The sequence below is a fragment of the Camarhynchus parvulus genome, chromosome 10, assembly GCF_901933205.1.
Source record: "Camarhynchus parvulus chromosome 10, STF_HiC, whole genome shotgun sequence".
Classification (NCBI taxonomy): domain Eukaryota; kingdom Metazoa; phylum Chordata; class Aves; order Passeriformes; family Thraupidae; genus Camarhynchus; species Camarhynchus parvulus.
In genome coordinates, this window is record NC_044580.1 from 10,627,927 (window position 1) to 10,649,670 (window position 21,744).

The 21,744-nt window shown below is 40.5% G+C and overlaps 1 protein-coding gene across 2 annotated transcripts in view; it reads left to right on the forward strand.

Annotated features, from left to right (window-relative positions):
* The window catches only part of PDE8A (phosphodiesterase 8A), a 114,711-nt gene that overhangs the window by 78,379 nt on the left and 14,588 nt on the right, over positions 1–21,744 (forward strand). For both annotated transcript variants that reach the window (XM_030955183.1, XM_030955184.1), the window contains exons 3-15: positions 4,783–4,839; positions 7,256–7,446; positions 8,598–8,654; positions 10,071–10,128; positions 11,521–11,609; positions 11,841–11,919; positions 13,508–13,645; positions 17,902–17,990; positions 18,561–18,612; positions 18,713–18,755; positions 19,684–19,761; positions 20,706–20,776; positions 21,300–21,464. In XM_030955183.1, coding sequence (XP_030811043.1) covers positions 4,783–4,839; positions 7,256–7,446; positions 8,598–8,654; positions 10,071–10,128; positions 11,521–11,609; positions 11,841–11,919; positions 13,508–13,645; positions 17,902–17,990; positions 18,561–18,612; positions 18,713–18,755; positions 19,684–19,761; positions 20,706–20,776; positions 21,300–21,464 — 1,167 coding nt within the window. The remainder of the gene's footprint in view (positions 1–4,782; positions 4,840–7,255; positions 7,447–8,597; positions 8,655–10,070; positions 10,129–11,520; positions 11,610–11,840; positions 11,920–13,507; positions 13,646–17,901; positions 17,991–18,560; positions 18,613–18,712; positions 18,756–19,683; positions 19,762–20,705; positions 20,777–21,299; positions 21,465–21,744) is intronic.

Consider the following 21,744-nt stretch of genomic DNA (forward strand, 5'->3'; position numbering starts at 1 on the left):
CTTTATTCAATATTTTATTGTTGTGGCCTCCAAACAATAAAAGAAAGCTGCACAGGGCCAGACTCCCACTCCATTTACACTGAAGTAAATCCAGTATATTTTCCTTGTATTTGAATTGCTCTGGATTTCACTGGATTTGCTAACCAGGTCAGAATTCAGTCTGTGAACTATAAAATTAATTTTATGCTGTGCCTGTTAGGAAGATCTGCTTGGACAGCTTTTTATGTTACTTGCACTGATGTTGAGTTGGTAACAAAAGAGTGCTGTCAAAGTGTGCAAGGAAGACATGAACAGTGATGTTCAGTGTCCAGCAGAAAGCGCATGGAAAATAGGAAGCTGAGTCTTAAGTCATCTACATATGTTCATTTTGTTGGAGAAGGAAGTAGGTAAATGAACATGGATTGGATTAGTGTTCATATACTTCAAAAAGTGATGAATATTGTGAAAACTTGATCCTGAACATGGAGACTTTCTTGCCCAGAACTATAAGCTGCAACAAGTCACACCACCTCACTCTGTTGAGAAAGAGGAACCATGCTGGCATGACCTGGCTGGACAAGATCCTGTACCTTGTCATGCCAGTTTGTAGGAAATTGTTTATTTCCCAGCGTTCAGCATCCAGGAAGATTTGGCTAAGGTTTCTGAGACAGTATATTATCATGCAGATTTCAAATCTCTGCAGCAAATAGAACCTGATTGAATAAATTTTAGGGGATGGTATAAATCTATCAGTTCATTTGAGCCTTTGTTTTCTGGGGTAATAAATCTATGCCTAAAATGGTAGGTTAAGAGAAAGGAGTTTTTTTTCCTTTGTAAAATGAATCTCTGTTTTTCTTAGAATTATGAAAATTAAGTTTATGTTAACAGTCCTGTGGCTTCAGTATATCTTGATAATGAAGACTGTTAATTCTTACTGTGATGAGTCAACTCATGCAGATTCATATGATGTACCTAGTGTATGTAGAAAATATAAGTATGTATTTTAAAATCAGATAAAAATTTTGATGATATCTTAAAACATCGATCTGAGGAAAATGATGAATTTTGCTGGCTGTATTCCATTAGGACTAGCAGTGAAGTCATGTGTCTAATGACTGTAGTTATTTGTCATATATTACAGTGAGTCAGAGATTCTGACTGTCTGCCCACTGAATGCAGATGTTGCCCTCCAGCAGCAGCCTCCATCTGCAATCCATTCAGCAAAAGTTCATGGCACCTCTTTGTTGCAGTGAGCTGCAGGAAAAGGCAGCTGTGCTCACCTGGCAGAGGCCAGAAGAGCAGCGGGAGCAGAAGTGCTGCCAGCTGCCCTTGGGGAAAGGTATTTCAGGAGGCCAGGGCTGTGCTTGGAATGGGCAGAGCAGGAGCCACTCCTGTCTCCAGCACAGCTCCTGCTGTGGCAGAAAGGAAGGGATGGAGACTGTGAGTGTAAGGGGAGCATTCCTGCTCCTCCAGGCACCAGCAGCTCCCCTGCAGCCCCTCCCATGGGTGGGCAGTGCTGAGTGTTGCCTTGAGCTGCACTGGGCTCTGCTTTAAACATCCCACAAAAGGTTCAGCAAAGAGATCTTGCAAGAAAATCAGCCTCCAGAAGGAATGTATTTGCACCGCCATAGCAGGAGTATTGCATGAAGGTTAATAGCCAAAGGATTTTTTAGGAGCTGGTCCTGCCCAAAATTTTAGGTGTGCTCTCCTCTTTAACGGGTAATGGTAACAGATATTTTGGAGAATGCCAGGATACACCACTTCTTGCAAACAGGAGACCCATGGGCTGCATAGATCTGTCCCTGTCACCAGCCAGGCAATTTATCACCAAAGGGAGCATGTGAATCAAGCTGGCTTTATGTCCACCCTTTATTCCTTTCTGCATTTATTCATTGAGCATCTGAAGTTTTTCTAGCAGTAGGAAGAAAGAAAAAACAATCCAGCAGTGATGAACAGACTATTCCTGTAGGTTCTGTTCTGGTAAAACATGAAGAATGACTCATAGAAAGAAGTACTTTACCAGGTTACATCAGGTCAAGGCTGACTTTGTTGTACTTTAATCAGATCAGTCACAGTTGTGTAGGTCTGTGTTTTTAAAGCTTATTTCACTTGTTTTTATTTACCCAACATTCACTTTTCTCAGGGCATTGGAAACATGGACTATTTCTATCAGCAGTTTCAGTGTTTGCAATGCAGCTGCTACACACAGAGATCATTTCTGGCGAGTGTTGAGCTGCTCACAGCAGTCAGTGCATGACCTTTTCTGCTGACAGCTGTCAATCACTTACAGCTTGTGCTATTGCCTTGGGGTGAATCCCACGTTGTGCCAGAGGCAGGGCTGGCTCCACAGGACAAAAAATACAGTGTTCAAATAGGAAGGGCAAATTTGAGGGGCAGTAAGTGCTACCAGCAGTAGTTGAGGGGTCGGAGGGTGTGAAATGGCTGCAGGTGCTCTGTGTGTGTTTGAGGAGCCGCAGCCACACCCGCGGCACTGACGGACTCTGCGTCAGCAGCTCTTTGGCAGCAGACCCAGCTCTGGCACAGTCAGTTCCAGGAACCCACAACCAGTCCTACCTCTGTCTTCGCAGACACTCTTCCCAATCTGTGCCTGCCTGGAAGGCTGTCACATGTCTAAGTCGTGTCTGCCAATCTGAAAATGTACTCGAGCTTTTCCACTCAGAAAAAAACTCCAAGGAAGAAGTAGAAGAAGGTGTGAGTGAATAAAGATGTGCTTGTGCAGTTACTATAAGTTTGAGCTTTGGCTGTGTTTGGTTTTGTTATAAGTTTGCAGCATTAGAGGTATTTTTAAAGCTCATTTACTTCAGCAGTAGTTGAGAGTTTCTGCTAATCCTTGCTGAAGCCTTGATTTTTGACACAGTCCTTAATTGGCATGTTACTTCTCAGTGCTACCTGCAGCACACAAAAAGTTTAAATGATTAATCAAGTTGTTTGAGCAGATTTCAACAGGATTAAGAATTAACTGGAGTTCACCAAAATTTGCCAGCTGAGATGCCGACCAGGGCTTTGATTCTACTCAGGACAGCAAGTTAATGTGTAACAAGCCAGGTTATCTCATCTGGTCACTTCTTGTGATTTAGGCGTAAATGGTGCATAGACAGGTATTTTCATTGCAGCAATAGCCACAGATTTCTGGCAGAAAAGTGTTTTCCAGGCCCAGTCCTTTAAATACTTCAATTACTCTTCATTCACAAACTTCTTAAAAGAAAGGAGCATCTGAAAAGCAGTAACTAGCAATACCGTGTTTATCGTATTTGTTAAAATTCCCCTTGGGCTGGGACTGATGGTCCGCTGGAGTGGTAGGTGGGATTCTGCATCCCCCCAGATACCAGTGAAGTTCAGCTCTGGATCTGAACCCTCCAGCTCAGGCCATTGCCCAGTGACATGGAACACTCCCTGTTTTATGCTGCCAGGTAGAGTGTACAAAACAGTCCAAGGTTTGATTTGAAGTACAGTTCTGGACAGAGAAGTAACTGTAAAAAGGCATCTTTTAGGTATCTTTTACTCAAGTGACATGCTCTCTCCATGTCCTTCAGGCATTTCTGCTGATCTTACTGATTCAGGATGAGCAGTTACTACTGTTAGTGCTGCAAAGCCAGTAACACTGGTGCAAAGAGCTGGATTCTCCCCTGTTACGTGTGTTATCAGCAAAAGTCTTTGCTGTTTTGTAGTGCAGATTTTGAATAATTGGATGATTATTCAATATTTATTGAATTGGATGATTATTCAATATTATTCAATATTTCAGTATTGGATGATTATTATATTTACCACAGGGGAGAGTAAAGCAGCTTGAGTTTTCCAGCTGCAGAGAGATTTTTGGTCTCAAGATCAGAAAAGAAATTACTGGAGTGTATTTTAACTAAGCCAATCCGACCCCAATGCCTGAATAAATCTGAAACCCCTCCATGTCATTTTAGCATCAGCTCTTAAGGCCCACTTAAGCAAGACAGGCAAACACAGGCTCCAGGCATGCTTTTGTAGGCATTGTGTTGCCATTTTCCTTGACTCATGTTGCTTATGTAATGTTGCAGTGATGACTTCCAAGTTGATAAATAAATAAAATCACAAATTACATACTCTTAGGGCTGAGCAATGGAGCATTAAGGTCATGGAAAGAGTGGAGTGTGCAGTTCTAAAAGATTTTTCTGTGGGATGTGCTGATGAGTCTTTGAAACTACTTACTGGAAAAATTACAGGTTGCAAAGCAATAAATCTGATCTTCGAGTGGGCTTTAATTTTGAAAAAGAACAATGTAAAAATGCCACCTTTGTGCTCAACAGTCCTTTTAATGTTTCAGTTCAGAGATATGCTATGTTTACTTCATTGCCTAAGATTATTTTCTTCTGATTTTTTAACTCCAGTTACTTTTGAAGAGTCTTTGTGACTCCAAGGACCAATGGTTGGACTTTGTTTCCTATCTTGCATGGGGAACATTGTTATTCCTTCTTTTTATTTTTATTTCTGGGACAAGAGGTAAAAAATATTTAAGTACATTGGAAGTGCTGATGCTTGCTTGGTGGGAATTCTCAAAGAACCAAACCTGTGTAATCCTATTAGAGGTTCCCTCTGTATTTATGTGTTTAACTCCTTTAGAAGTAGTCTTATACTGGTTGAAGAGTCATTCATGTTGAAGTTCGATTAATGATATAAAAGAGAAGCAGTTGTGAAAAACAGCACTTGTGGTCATTGCTCTCCTTCCCACAGAGGAGAGAGATAACAGAGATAATTTTTCTTCTTCCTTAAGTATTATTCATTAATAAGTTCCCTTCTTCTTTCTTCTAGGCACCAGTAACAGATGTGCAGTTTGGTCCTATGAGACTTCATCAAGATCAACTTCAGGTAACACAGCAGTTCAAACTGCAGTCTTGATTTCTAAAATATCACAGATGTTAAAATTGATGACTGGAATTTTTTGGATTATAGAGATCTTCACAGAGAATTTTGCTCAAGAGATAATGTGCACATAACAGATTTTTATAATGGCATTCTGTCTGTGTGATATCCTAAAACCTCTGCCTGTTTTCTCCAGCCATCTCTCAGCTCATAAAAATAGAGCTATCTATTTTTTCTGCTATCAGTTACCTTGTAATCAATTTAGTTTGTGCCTCATTTTGTATTTCACTGGTAGTAAAATTCTTAATCACAGTCTCATCAAACTGATACCAAGCCAACCAAACTTGCAACATCATAACAAAAGATATGAAGTGAGCTTGGCAAAATATATTTTTAATTGTTCATTACTGACTGACAATAATGAATCCTCTTTTATCCCTTTATTAATAAATGGTTTGTGTCATTTTGTCCCTTTACTTTGTCTGGGATGGATGTGAGGTTTAGAGATACATGGTTCCTTTGGAGTTCCTTTGGAAATTCTCCCATAACCCAAGGCATACTGAACCATTAATCATCCAAGATGTTCCTGTGTCAGTAACTGAAAAACTCCTTGGTGGAGGCAATGTGGACCTAATTATTTGAAAATGTCTGTCTTAAGAACTGCAGTTTAACATCTTCTTCTTGAGCCACTGTCAGAACAGTAATATCATCAAAAATTAGATCTTAGGACATCCTCATCCAGGTGTTCCACAAAATCAGAATAGTCCTTGAGTATTTCTGCCACCTGTATTGTTTTTAATGATTTTATCACTTTTTTACAGTCATAGACCACTCTGAAATGCTGCTGATTTATCCTGATAATATATCTGGCAGGTGTGAGGGAAGGAGAAGGAAGGCAACATCACATTCTTGCCAGAGTCAGTCATACAACTCAGATCTCCTGACTTTCTGTGCTATTGTTGAAATCTGTTCTTCCCCTCTTAAGGAGTGTTATAGGTTAACTTCACTAAACACAGCCCAAACTATGACATGTTTTTTGCAAACAGTTTTGCAGGTTGCTATAAAAGGAACCTGAACTGAATGTGTGCAAAATCCTTCATTCTTAAAAAAATATGCAGTACATGGAAATGTTGAGATTTGCTGGTAGATATTTCACCAGCCTGGTCCAAAGTGTAACAGCACTGGAGTTCCTAAAATCATACAGAAGATAAACACCAGTGGGATGTGATGTGAGTTACACATGCTTCACTTTGCCTGACCAAAACACATCTGAGCGTGGCTTTATTCAACTTCTGAAAGATTGGTGTCTTGGGACAACAGGCCAAATGCTGGCTTAGTTACCCATCCCTCCCAAAAGGCTGCATGTGCTGAGCCATCCCCAAAATCAGCACAGATCTATAGTCTGTCATGCTGTATTCTTTCAGGCAAGAGAAGTTTTCTTCTGCAAACATTATCCTGACACAAAGCACAATTGCATCAGTGAGTCTTCCTTAGCAGACTTCGTTCATCTTCTTTGCTGTATTAAATCCTACAACTGGAAATACATTTTAAAGGAATTGGGCCTTATCATACTTTGAGTCTATAGGCATTGTGTTGATTTTAAAAAGGCTTAGAGAGATTAGTTACTGGCAATTACAAGGCAAGTTAGGACAGAGCCAACAGTGGCTCGCAGGTCTGACCTCCAGTTCTGGATTTCAGCTATGATAATCTCCTTCTGTCATACAAATCCCATGGCAGGCTGTGTGTAGGAGTCACATGGGGACATACTCCATATACAGTGGCACTGCTTATGAGTTCAGTCTGGCATGAGTTCCTTTTGACCAGCCTGTCCAGAATTTCCAGAAACCCCACAGCGTGGGCAGCATCCAGTACTTTGGGGAATTAGGGTGAGATAGAAAGAAAAGCAGACTTTTTGTCATTAAAAAATGGAGCAGCATTAAATACTGATTCACATGAGATGAACTGTGGGTTTCTTTGTTGTTGTTGGGGTTTTTTTTTCCCTTTTCTGGAATATGATCCTGGCAAGAAAAATAAACCCCAAGAAAAGGGCTGCATGTGAGACAGTTTCAGAGAAGTGGATTCACTGTTGGTTCATGTACACTCTCTGAAACTCAGGCATCTTGTCTCAGTTGATTGCCTGAGCTCTCTCTGTAGATAATGACAAGAGAGGCAGTTCCAAAACTTGTTCTTCCCATGTGTGGATATGCCATGGCTTGGGCAGACTGTTGCACCCACTTGAAACTCCTCTGTATACAGACAACTATAAATAAATCAGTGGTCTGTAGAAAGCAGTTCTCTTAAAAACAATGGATTAAGCCTCAAAAGTGGCTTTAAAAACCATATTTAGAAGAGGAAAAAGTCACAGACTCTCCTGTAAGTGTAAGACGTGTTTGTGATGCCCCCCTGCCTGTCCCCACGCCAGGTACTTTTGGTGTTTGCTGAGGAGGACGAGCAGAGCAGCGGGTTCCGCTGGGCGTGTGACAAGGCTGGATTCCGCTGCAACCTTGCCAGGACACCTCAGTCTGCACTGGAATGTTTTCTAGATAAGCACCATGACATTATCATCATTGACCACAGGCATTCCAGATACTTTGATGCAGAAGCATTATGCAGGTAAGCACCATTCCAGTGTAATTAATGGTTAACAATATAGTTAACACAGCATCAAAGGTTTTTTACTTTTATATGATGTTTTTATAAACTCTACAGAGCAGTGATTTTTTTGGTTTTAGACAGGTGTGCACTGGCAGCATCAAATACTGTTACTTCAGTGTTTTACATCTGATAGCAGGAGCATTTTTGGTTGTGTCCTAGGGTCTCTGAAGCTCCATCTGGCTTGGAGCCACAGTGTACAAATTTGTTGCCATAGTGAACTGTTGAGTATTTTCTTTTGTTTTCTTTTGTTATTTCAGTTTATTTTTTTTTCAAATACCTGGTTCCTAATTTTCACACTAAATCAACTGCAAAGATAGCATGTGCCACCAAGCACCTTAATTAATTCATTCACTTCATTAATATTCTAACTTTTTTGGAATGTCACTTCCTGTTGCATAGCTCCCAGCGCTAACAGGCAATGTTTGGTGTGCCCATTTCCATATCTACAACATTTGAAAATACGTTATGAAGAGCAAAATGGCAAACAGATTCCAAAAAATAGTTTTAGAAACTGCTGTGAAGTGTGAAAAAAGGAGGGAGGGATTTGAGAGTCCCTCCACAGAGCCTGGACAGGCAGCAGTGCCTTGCTCCAGAGGCTTTGCAGTGAAATCACCTTGGGAACGTGTCCAGACTGAGCAAGGCTGTGGGGTGGGGTGCCAGGGTCACACTGTGTGCCCTGGGGACTGTGCTGGGCCAAAGGCTGTTCTTGCTGGACTGAGGCAAGTAGATGAGATCTTTGTCAGGCCAAGACTAGGTAGCAGTGCTGTTCCCCGTGTTCCATTTTTACCAATCTGCCCCCAAATTCAGTAAAATGCACCTTAAATGAGTGAGGCCAAGCCCTTCAAACAAGTCCATTAAATGCTGTTTCAGAGAGGGTATTTTTTGCTATTCCCCCATTGGGAGTACTTGAGTTGTAGATTAATCTATGTTCATGGAGTCTCAAATATCATTTATTCTCCTTTCTTAGCAGCAGGCTCGGGATTTGACTTTTGTTGTTAAATGATTTAAAAGACAGATTTTAAGAAAAGTGCTGTCTGAAGGTTCTATAAAGTCATATTTTCTGAAATGTGAACTTAAAAAATTTTAAATGGTTTGCTTTTTATTTAAAGGTCTATCAGAACAACGAAGGCCTCAGAAAACACAGTCATTATTTGTGTAGTACAAAGGTAAATACTCATATCTTTCCTTTCCCCTGTGATCAAAGCTGTGAATTTTACCATTGTAAAAGTAAACCTGAAAAACCATTAACATTAAAAAACCTAAATTAGAACTTCGTACTGGGCTAATAATAATGTGCTGTACCATAGTTTTTACTATGCTTGACCATAGGATTGGGACAGAAATTGTTTTTTTTAATTTCTGGGTTTTTTACTCAAGAATCTCACTTGGAGTTTTGTTTTGGGTTCCTCCTTGCACTCCCCCCCATCACCGCAGGCTTTCAGGGCATGTTTCAAACAACTTCTGCAGCATCCTGTACAAAAGTCTCTTGCAGATCTGTGTTTTGAAGCTTTCTTAATCTGCCTTTCAGTATGAATAATCTCAGTGAAAACCAGAAATCTGCTGAGTGTGAAAAGTGATATAGAACAATTTGATCAGGACAAAATATCATCTGACCACAGCAGTTTTAAAAGCAAAAGAGATTATGACGTCTCAGTAAAGTACTGCATATGCTATCTCCTTCCCCCTCCTTTGAAAACATTACTTGTAAAATAATGTACAAGTAAAAAATAAAGAAATTCTGTGTATTTAATGAAATGAAATAACTGGAAGATAATTTCCTCCAAGTATAATTTGGGAATGGCCATTTCTCAGAACACATTTATTCTGACAAGCAGTTCTGAGGTGTTGAAATTTACCATTAAATATACACTACCTTCTCTACCAAAAAAAAGGACCCTAATTAAACATTTCAAGATCCAAAACTTCCTGCATAAATCAAAGCTATTGTGCTCTCTGCTAAACATGACCAGCTTCAATCTGCTTGTTGTCAGACACTTCCCATAATGGCCTTTCTTCCTGATTCCAGCCATACATTCATGTATGTTGAAGGCTCTTTTAACAGTTAGTATAGCCAGATTATTCAGATACTTTATTTGGGAATGTGTCCCAAATGTGAATTACTAGAAGGCAGTGGGTAGGCAACACTAGAAAATCCATCTTCATTTAGGCACCTTGAGTTGCCCATCTAAGATTTGGTACATTCAGATAACAAGTAGTTTCTTAAAACTTTGGCTGTGCAGACTTTCAGGTGCATTTCTGACTAATGCCAGTAAAAACAACAAGGATCCAGTACAGAAAAAGTCCAATTATCTAGCTCAGTAATTGGTTTCCTTGAAGCATTAGAGTTTTTTTGATGCATGAAGGAAAATAACATTTTGGCTTATCCATGCTAAAGATGAAAGCTTAGAAAAAATACAAAAAAATATGTTTTATTCCTATATCCTGTAAGGATCTAGCAGTATTAGCTTCAGTGTGACATCTTGGGTACAAGTAGATGAATGGATTGTGAAATAGATGAATGGATTGTGAAATTTGGTCTGAGTTAATTACAAAATCTCTGATTTATCCTCCTTGTTTCAAAGGCACACTGATCGTGAGGAGTCATCCATATTGCCCCTGATCTCTGCTGGCTTCACAAGGGTATGTGCTGCACTTGGCTGCCTTGCTCTGACATTTCAAAATTGTCGTGCAAGAAGCTCTCCAGAAGTTTGGCTGTCAGTCACCATTTGTGTCAGTGATCCAACCTGTAGATTTTTTTTATGGAGCTCATTCTTCTGTGTCCCAATTCTGAACATTGACATGACACTCTTGGGGATGTAAGGAGCGGGACTGAAACTTCTCTACTTCAAACATTTATTTCAGATTAAATACATGATCCTTTCCCTGAGAAGTTGACATTGACAAATTGATTAGCGGCAGAGTCAGAGAGCAGCTTGCAGTGAACAACAGAATGTGCTGTGGGAAATTTTTTCTGTCAAATGCCAATTCCCATTGTAAACAGGCTTCACACACTGTCAATTGCTATTAGCTATTGTTTGGAGGCACCTGAGAAGTATTGCATTGAATCTGTTCCTTGGCAACTGCTCCAGCTGAGCAGGAAAGGTGCTAATTAGTGCATCAGTTCAGTGGGCGCCTTATTGCCTTCCAGCTGACACTAGAACAAGGTTGGGCCTGATTTACAGCACAATTCCAAATATTTGGTTGCGTGCTCACCAGATTTTTGCTGTTCCATCACATTCCATTTGCACCCATCTGCTTATTCCTAGGATGGTCCTGATCCAGGAAATGCTACAGCCTTAACATAATGGCATTTATATGAACAGAGTCATTCCAGAGGGCACATAAGTAATTCAACACAGGTTCTGAATTATTTATGGATCAGAGCCTTGGAAATGGGGCTAATGGCAAAGCATAGAAAATTTTGTTTAGCAGCTTAGATTGTGGTGGCCTACCTGTGATAATCAGTTGTCCTGCCCAAAATATCCGTGTCTGTGGGAGTTTAGTGTGAACAAAGATTCAACATACAGGCTCATACCTGGTAAATATGAAATGGTTTTTAAAAAGTGAAAGATACTGAGATCATTGCTATAAAAACCTCAAAGTCAACAAAGATATATTTCACAGAAAATTTTATTTTCATCTATATAGACAATTTGGTATATTAGCAGTTCGAAACTCATAATAATTTCAAGTTTTAACTACTTGAGACATAACAATTTTTTCATTGTTATTTTAAGAAAGCTAAAAGTAGATTTTAAAAAAAATATAGTGATCCTGCTGACAATCACAGAGAATAAACAGGTTGGTTAAACCTCATTGCCATGAGGATCTGTCACCTTTTCAAAATGCAGTAACTTGAAAAGTTTTGCTAGTACCAAAAAATAATCTTCTCTCATTGCTCGTGTCCCAGCATGTTCGTTTTTGGCATATCTACTCCTTTTCTGGTTCTTTATAAAGAAAAGAAATCAGAGCTTCAAATCCTTGCAGACAGGAATGTGTATTAATGAAATATTTCTAACCTTTTATTTGCAGAGATATGTAGAAAATTCTAGTAGAATGGCCTGTTACAATGAGTTGATTCAGCTGGAATTTGGACAGGTGCAGGCACAATTCAAACTAAGGTAATTTTACCAAAAACATTATCAACACAGAATTTTCAATTTTGCCAGAACTTTAATAGAGTATTTATTTTAATCTGCAGTAGTTAATTATAGAATGTCAGTTACCTGAAGAAAATACGCTAATTGTTAGACTGCAACATTATTTAGTATGGAGTTGTAATACTTTATTATCATATATAAGAAGAATAAAGTGGATAAAATTTTTTTGATGCCTTTTTCTTTTTTCTCCAGGGCATGTAATTCATTATTTACAGCATTAGAGAAAAGTCAAGAAGCCATTGAGATCACAAGTGAAGACCATGTAATACAGGTTTGTTCCAGTCATAACTACAGAAAATTCCTCTGTGTTTTATTTTGTCTATGATTACACTTATTCTTTCTTACAGCACAAGAATCTAATCTAACTTAATGGTTCTAAAAGATTGAAGTGAGTTTAGCTGTAGAGTAGAATTTTCTCAATTTAAAGTGTCTGGCATAAATCAAATAAATTCTAAGGGAGATTGTTGTTTCTGAATGAATAAGAATTTACTCTCTTGTTTCTATTTTTTGTATTGATTCCTTATCTCTATTATTCATTCCTTCTCTGTGTCGAAAATGAATGCAGCCACTGGCTTATGTGCACTCTTTTCCAAAAATATTTGATGTTAGTTTGATGCTCTTTAAAATATAATGAATGTTCTATTCAAATAATTGTACTTTTTTTTTTTTAATTTGATACTGTTTGACATATCAGAATTTTTGGGCCGACTGTTTTTAAATGTAATCCTCTCTGAGAAATTTCTTTAAAACAGGGAAAAGAAATTGTGCTTAGTTTTGCAGTTCTGAAAACCATCATCTTTTTAAAGGAGTTAGTTCCATCCCTTGCCATGAAGCAGTGACAAGTGATTTTATTATCAGTAAAGAGCTTGAGTCTAAGCCCCTGGGAATTATAACATGCATACAAATTGTACCTTCTTGAGCCAAATCTTGACAATGGCAACTTCATTGAAGGATGTGCCTTCTTCATCCCCTTTACAAAAGTAACAGAACACATCCTGAAGTTGTTTTAAATACACTTTTTGCAGACCAAACTTTGTCCCTCTGCTGACAGCCCCAGGGTTTGAGAGAAGTGGCACTTGCAGGCGTCCTGGAGCTCCAGCAGGCACAGGGAGGGGAAGGAACGGTTCCTTTGGGATGGAGCTTTTAGAGGAGAACCATTAGATGTAGAGTGGCAGCTTTTCCTTTCTCTCACATGAAAACATTGTAAGTTGTAAAGGCTTTCAGATGCTGCTGTGCCAGGACTGTGCTTGTAACTCAGCACTGAGAGGCCAGGAAGGGGTGGGCTCTTGATACCAGCATTCAGCTTTGTTGGGCAAGGGCCAAAAACTGCAGTGAAATGCAACATGCACTTCAGGGAGAAACCTGATTTATTAAATCCCACTGCTTCCACTCTGCTTGGCTGGGCTTGGCCTGGACAGGGACGGGGCCCTGACACAGAATAAGATGATGAATTTGCCAATAGATATGGATAATATTGCTATGGTATTCCAACATCCAGTTGGTGATTTTCAGGAACGCTGAGGTAGGTTTGAAGTTTATTGGTTTGGGAACTGACAGAGCCAGTTTTTCAGGAATTTATGTTGTCTGTCTAAACTCTGTTGGATATGTGATACTCAACTGTTTGTGCAATTTCCCTCTCTTTGCTGACATGCACACACTCTGCACAACTGTTCTAGCATGGAAATTCCTGGTTTGCTTCACAAAGAAAAAAATGTGAGCATCTCTCTCAGGAATAGTACATGCAGACATTTATTTCAGGCTGGGAAAGAGATCTCCTGGTTAAGCAAGCAAAACAAGGGATTCACTTGTGTTTGAAGTATTCTGTTGAATGGGTTTGTTTTTGTTTTTTTATCTCACAGTACGTCAATCCTGCTTTTGAAACAATGATGGGCTATCAAATAGGTGAACTAATAGAAAAGGAATTAACAGAAGTGCCTATAAATGAAAAAAAAGCTGATTTCCTAGATACTATTAATTCCTGCATAAAGATAGGAAAGGTGAGTAATGGCATTGTATCACTTTTATTTGCTACCTGTAAAAGTTATTGTAGTCCAGCAGTGAAACACATTGTGACTTGCAACTTCACAGACACATAGCATTTGCAACTTAAAACAAGAACAGGAAGTAAGCAATTTTTCATTTTTAAGGGCTTCTTTCTCTTTTCTTGCTTGGTAGAGATACTTGTTTTACAAAAATAAGTGACTTGCTGTGTTTCTTTATAATTTATGCTGTTCATAGCAAATGGTGTGGGAGTACTGAAGAAAAATGAGATGGATGCACATGTTATCTGGTGCTATGTAAATGAGAAAAGTACCATATTGAAGAATTTCACCATGAAATGTGGAAGCTGATTTGCAAGTTCAGAATGTAAAAATACCAAGGAGACATTTGCAATATCACTTGAAAGTGACTGGCAGTGTCAGCTGCCAGCTGCCAGTCTGTTTAATTCCCTAATGGCATGGGAGCTGTCTAATGGGTTTTCATTAGAAGGGTTCATTGCTCTGAGATGAGCTGGTTCCTGATGTCATTGAACATGACAGAGTGCCTTGTAGGGAGCAGATGATGGAGGCTGCACAGAGGGGTTTGGGAAGGGCTGTGTTGGATGATGCTCCGTGGCCCAGGGTCATGGGCATTGTCCGTGGGAAGCAGCACAGCATTGGCACAGGGCAGGGAGATGCCCAAGGGAATCAGGGCACTCTGGATCTAAAAGCACAAATGCAAAGTTATGGTCAGTCGTGCTCTGGGGGTCAGGGTGCTGACACAGCCCTCAGTGGCAAAAGCTGGGTGCAGATTCCAGGTGCATTTCAAGGAGATTGTGTTGCTCATTTCCACGAGTGTTGGCCTGTTGGAAGAGATCCCAGCAGCAGACAGGAGTCTGGATTGTGGTGCTTCACACTTCTGTTGCCTGACTGAAGTTATTTCAGTAAATGTGTGCAATACAAAACTGATGTTAGGAGGGAGTATTTATTAAGTTATAATTCAAATGCATTAGATGTGTCAGGCTTTAAATCCACACCATCAATTCTCATGATATAAAGTGATAAAATTGTTTAATATTTTAGTGAGCTGATAAAAAATTTATTAGTTATGGAAATATATTTTACTCTATGAAAGATAGAAATCTAAATCTAATTCATCTCCTTCCTTGTACTAATTTTACTCCTGACTGTGTGGCTTTAACAGTGAAGGCTAATGAAATACTGCCTACTAAACCTGTCTGTCTGGAACAGCTTAAGCTGTTTTACGTGGATCTATTCTCTTTGCAGGTATTCTGTGTTCCCCTCTGAAACATTTTATAATATGTAATCTATGCAACCTTAAATTTATATGTTAATATAAAAAATGAATTGCCAATTAAATTATTACAGGAATCATTTGCAAGTAGAGGTTAACTGTGAGGAACAACCTTTGAAATACTTGAAGTTTTGAAATAATTTGTGTCAAATTATTACAGCATTTTCAGAGGTGCCTGAGTTACCTGGATCATTCTGACATTGTCTGTGTGTAGTTTTCAGATTTGTGATTTCTTTATATCCTAAATTTAGAACACTGCTTCTCACTGCAATAGGCCATATTTTGGCTACAGCAAAGTAGGTTAGCGTAGGTTTGTGTAGATTACAGCATATCAAAAAAAGCAAACTGTCTGCTGCTGTGATAATCTCCTGTCAACAGATTTGACTTTTGTTTTGAACAAATATGTACACAGAGTAATAAAAATATTAAGAAAGCAAGTTTTTCTGATCCTTGGAAAAATCTTGTCTTTAAATGGAATTTAGGAAGATGGACTCTTGCAGTATTTCACCTCTTGTGCTGACAAGCATAGTGCAGTGAGCAAGTTCAGTATAATAAAACAGAAGTTCATAGGTGTTATACTCAAAACTTGGAAATTGCAAGGTACATAGGGATTCTTGGGTCAGGATGTTGTTTCTCTTAGCAAAAAGCATATCTCTGGGAGTTAATTTTTTGTTACTACAGCTGTCTGTAATTTGCCAGAAGCCAATGTTATTGAAATGTTCATCCATCCGTACTTGAGGAGTTAAAAAAGAGTTGTGCTTTTCTTCATTCTTCTGTTTCATGATTCACATTGCATCCATTAAGATGAAATGTGCAACTCTGACTAGAATTTCTGGTGCCTCTGCTCTCTGCAGTCTGCTTTAGTTCTGCTTTTTCTGCAGTGAGATGAACACCTACTGATGAAGCAGACAAGCCATGCTATTCCTCTCCCCCTTTGGGAACTGTTGGCAAGGTCTTTCCAGAGGGGGTGGGAGAGCCATCCCACTCTGTGATAAAGGTCTGTGGCAGCACCTTCCTAGCTCAGCCTGCAGTTCTGTGATACTGTGTTCATGGTGTTTATTTTGGTTTGCTCTGTTTTCTGCAGTCATTTGCTGAACTTTGCTGTCTGGTGCAGGAAGCCCCAGTCTAAAAGGAAGGCTGAGCTGGGGGTTCCTCACTGTGGGTAGAGGTGTGCCTTGGCCTTCCTCATGGAGTTTGGGAGCTCAGCACTGATGCACTCTGTAGGGAGTGGCACTGTGGGGTTTGCTGGGTGTGCTCTTTGCTCTGGTTTGATCCCAGCACCCCCACAGCAGGAGTTGGTCATGGAGCTTGTGTGGCTCCAGTGCAGACATAACCACGGGCTTGAGTGACAGCACATCTTGGGAATAGCTCTTCTCTGCTGGATTGCTGACAGAGGCTCTGGGAGAAAGCATATGGTGTTCTTAAAATATGTTTGAGTGACATCCCTGGGAGAACTTCACCTACCAGCAGGAGTTTGGCTTGGACCTCCTGCTTCTCAGAATTGCACTGACCTTTTCCCTCACACATTTCCTGCCACAGTTTCACAGGTTTTAGAAATTCACAAGTTAAAAAATCGATCTGTTGACTAAGAAGAACACATTAGTGAATAACCTGCCTTGAAAAGGGTATGCTTTCAATGAGGGAATTATCCAATGTGTAGTTTGTGACTTCACCCTTTTGTGCACATCCTGGGTTTATTACCTGGGTTAGAGATCAATTACTCATCTCTACCTCATCCTGGTTGTCAGGAAACTATTGATGTGCATACTTTTAATTATGAGAGCATTGAATTTTGTGGTGCTTGCTTTATCTTCATTTGTATTCCTCAACCAGCTCACGGAAGGCATTATGCTCACTACACAGTTTGTTATTCACAGTTCTTTTCTCTGACAGATCCTCAGAAAAGCCTTTCATCTTTTTTTTCTGTACAGCCTGTCACCATGCATTTCTCTGTGGGCTGCAGTCTTTATTTGCTGGCTCCATCCACATAAATGCAAAACTATTCTCTCTGTACCTGTGTTCTGGCCAGCTTGACTGTGAAATCTGTCGGTCTCACATAAATAAATACATATTGTGTGCCTCATGAGGGTGTTTTCACATACATAAGATCTGATCTAGTTTGTTGAGCTCAACTGAAGTACAGCAATTGGCCTGAGCAGTTTGTGTTAAGTGAAAATAGAAGATGGATTTAATTATTCATTAATCACTTGGTATTTAGTAAATGCCCAGCTCAAAATACACATCTGTTAAAAAAGACCACCAACAGCTATTCTAGGGATGGAATGGGCAATCCTAAAACCAGAATGCTTTTAGAGGGGAGGCAGAATCTAGGAGCTATTCTACTGGGCTCTCTTCTGCTTTAAAAGAGAATAAATCTCTGCTGCATTTGATAGTGAACTGACAGTATGGAAAGTAAATGTGCTGGGGTACCAAAGCACTTTGAATTCATTGTTACCCTGTGATGAGACATGCCAGCCGTGCAGGAGAGGTGGTGTATCCAGCAGGGAAGGTGATGAGGGTGCTGTAACAGCTTTGCAGTGACCTTCCTGTCCTGGGTCCCTGGGGAACCCCCACCTGCAGCCCAGGGGACTCTGCTCCAGGCAGAGCCTGCTCTGAGCTCCTGCTCTCACAAGGGTCTTTGCCAGCTCTCCCCAAAAATGATCTGCAGCATCATTGAGGTAGGATGGGGAAGAGAATGCAGCTAATTCCCACAGCTCCTGAGTTCCAGCTGTTGCCATCAGAGCATTCTCAGGCTGCTCCTCTGGAAGTTGTCCTGCACTGGCAGCAGCACAGTGACCTACAGGTTACTTACAGGGGAGAAATCTGAGGGTTTGAGCACAGTTTAACCAGTCCTGCCTGGTTTTGTGTTGTGAGGCAGCTTTCAGTGAAAGAAGGTCTGGAGCTGCTGCTTATCTTCATGTTTGATCTGAACTTGCTTCCACTTGAATTATTTTTTCAGGAATGGCAAGGAATGTACTATGCGAAAAAGAAAAATGGAGATAGCATACAACAAAATGTGAAGATACTACCTGTCATTGGACAGGGAGGGTAAGTGTGCAAGCTGAAGTCATGATTTGTGTCTGAATGAAGGCTCAGTTTAGAGTTCAGTTGCCTCCAGCAGATATTGGATCATCCTGCTGCTGAGTATAATGGAAGCTTATGCAAGGAGGGGTGCCTCAGACCTCTGCACTTAATTCCTTGGGGAAAAAAAATCAACTTTATATGTTGTGTGCAGGGAAAGTGAAATTCTAATTATTGCCCAAAAGGAGCAAAGATGCAAATGTGCTCAGTTGTGACTCTGACTCTTCTAATTCTCCCTGAAGTGCAAGTGCACCCTCTGGTCTTTTTGTGCTTCTTGTTGGTGTCACAGGACCTACATCTTGTTCCACTGAGCCCCTGTACTGTGTCCTGCCATGCTCACTCTTCTGTGCTCCTTCCATGGCTCTTGCCAAGGGTTGTTATGGGATGAGGTCGCTGTGGGCTTTGATTCAAGCATGTCTAGATTTTTATGCAACTTCCACTTGGTCCCCCAAATCGAGCCTTTGGAGCAGCCAGGTGTCAGCACTGAATTAGAGCTGAGGTTTGGATGGGAATTAACATGCTGTTTTTTGCCTGCAGAAAGATTAGACACTATGTGTCAATTAGTAGACTGTGCAATGACAACAATAAGGTAAGTGAAAATAGTGCTATGCTCATTTTAGTTTGAGCCCTAAGTATAACAAAATAATGGCAGAGTTCTGACTAACTGGATTTCTCATACTGAATTGTAGGTGGAGAAGACATGTGAATGTATTCAGGCTGAATCTCAGACAGGTAAGACATGTCTCTTCTGTCCCAAGAACTGGAGAACATACCTGTGGAGAGAATGAAGGCCACTGTTAGTGATTTGACTGAAAAAACAGTTTCACAGAACAGTCCTATTTACCTACTGATTAGCTGGGAATCCAGCTCAAAAGGCAGGAAAGTAAATACAAGCCCCCTCTCTACCTGCCTCACTTTAGAGGTGACATAAAGCAGCCCACCTTTGAAAATGCTGTCACAGGGCCCCAAGTTGGTGTCATGGTGTTGCTGGATTCAGTGCCACAATTCAGCTGTGGGTGGTGGATCCCTGTGACAGAATTGGAAATGAGAAGGATGCTGTCATGTCATGGTGTTGCTGTGGCTGCTCTGTAGCTCATGGCACCTGTGTCTGCATTGCTCTGATCTGCTTTGTGGGGAGCTTGCATGTAGGTGGGAATGAGGATGACCAACACTGTCATTCACCCTCATCCCACATATCAGCACTTCAGTTAGGACCTCCTTGGCATCCCTGCTGTTGTTAACTGTAGTCTTAGCACAGGCTGAATCTTGGTGTCCCTAAGGAAGCTGGGATTCACTGCCCCCCTTGCTGGCATGTGCTCTGCTGTGGCCCACCTGGTGGCAGTGGTTACTTGTGTGAGCTCAGGTGTGCTGCACAAGTCGTGTTCACAACTGCAGTTGTGTCACAGTGGCAAGAGAGGAGCTCTTCTCTCCACAGTTTGCTTCTGCACAGACATTTAGGCGTGTTCTGCCTGAGAACTTGACTGGGCTCAGGACAGTGTGATAGGGCAAGAGCTTTAAAAGGCCCTTTGATCAGCTCTCATCTGCTGAAGCACTGAGGTCAATGTCACTCAGCTGCTGCCAGGCTTTTCCGAGCTTCAGTTCCTTTTACATACATCTAGGCAAAACTTTGTGTCATTATGCAATATCATTTTCTTCACAGATACTCAGAGTTGCAGACACAAAGACATGAGGAAAGGATCCCTGGATGTCAGATCCACAACATCTCGTGGGAGTGATGGTATGTGAAACAACTCATCCTGTTGGGTCTGGCTGAGTTGGAGTTGTCATGCAAACCCAATACACAAATTATTATATTTCTTTTCTCTTCCCTTGATAGAGATATGAAGATATTTTTTCTTAATTTTGTTTTCTTTCACTGTGTTGTATTTTGCTTTGTTAGATCACCCCAAACATGCTGGATGAGTCACATACTCAAAACTGTTGCTGACACTTAGATGCTTTTGTTAAATCATCCCTCACCACAGTCTAGGCAGCATACACTAGTGAAGCATGTCTGTGGCAGTGAGAATACAGTCATGTTCCAGCATAGCAAAAATAGCATTGACTCTTCTTCTTAAGAACTGCTCAGCACGATAAGTAATAGAGATGTCTGCATTTCATAGGTAGCATAATATCCAGAAAAATTTCATCTTGACCTTTTCTTTGCAGAACTGAAATTGCTAGCCAATATAAAACATTTGTTTTTAAATTTCCAATGTAATAGCCCAAAACCTCTGCTGTTTTTATTTGGCATAGGTACCCACTTCAAAAGAGCTTCAGTGATTTCCCTCAGCTTGGAAGCTGACGCATTATGACTTGTCATATTGCATCAGGCAGCAAGAGATACATCCTGTAATAATCTGAATTCACTAGTTACCTACCTGTGCCTGCCAGTTTATACACACATATCTGTCTAGTCCTTTAACTGAGTTTATAACTGAATATTTAAAATAATAAAGCAAAGCCATGATTTTGCCAGGCTGTTGCAAGCCACTTACCTCTAATCAGGGACATCAGTGGTTCAGCCAGCACCTCTTTGCAGTTGTGCATTCTGCAGTAGGTTGCCTCTGAAAGGCACAGCAGGATAAGCAGTGCAGAAAGGGCCTCAGGAGTTCCTGGCTGATCCTCCCATGAGCCTTGTGTCTGCAGTCAGGGTACAAATTCTGCTCTGTTTTGCCACAGGCAGCTCCCAGCGGCGCCGCTCCTCCATGGCCAGGGTCCATTCCATGACTATCGAGGCTCCCATCACCAAGGTAATGTCACAGCTCTGCTCTGCGGCACCACCCTCCCACTGCTGTAGCTTCCAAAAGGCAGACACACTGAACAAAAATCCCCCAAACCTGCTTGGTAGAGTCTCATCCATGGAGTCAGCCTTCACATGATCCTGTTTAAGAAGGAGGGACTGGAGTTCCTCCTTCTTTCTTATTGTCAGCTGCTTTCTGAAACCATTCAAAGATTTGTCAAAAACCAGCTCTTTAACAAATTGTGAGAGGCAAGTGGGAGAAAGTTACATTAAATCCATTCAGAGACATTTTGAGGCTGTGCCTTGGAGGGGAAAGTCATTAATAAGATTGCTGTCCTTAAGGCCAATATCTTATTTTCAGAGTCAGTAGCAAACATCAGTGTTTCAGTAACATCCCTTTCATTTTGATTTTCCCCCACGCAGATTAAAGTTTTATGTCTTGTTATTTTCCTGAGGTTTTCATAGTAATTAATGAGTGTCTCTGTTTTTTAAATACCACTTCTAAGTTCACAATATGTCTGATGCTACATTAGGTAATAAACATCATTAATGCTGCACAAGAGAGCAGTCCCTTGCCAGTTGCAGAAGCTTTAGACCGGGCTTTGGAGATCTTAAGAACCACTGAATTGTACTCTCCACAACTGGGGACAAAAGATGAGGATCCACATACAAGTGACCTTGTTGGAGGATTAATGACAGTAAGTATTTACTGGCACAAACAGCTCTTGATTAATGTTCACTGCCTGATTTTCACAGTTACTTGATCTTTATCATCTGCCACGTGCTCCATGGCAACCCTACAATGCCAAATTTGCAGGAAAAGCTGCACATGTCTTTTTGTGGACTTTCTCCCCCTACTTGAACAATGTAGCTCTGAAAATGGGAAGGAAATTGACCACCCCCTTTAAAACATTAGTTTAGCTAAAAATAGAAAGTAAAACCAATTTTTTTTCAATGTGACTCATTTGATTAAGGTAT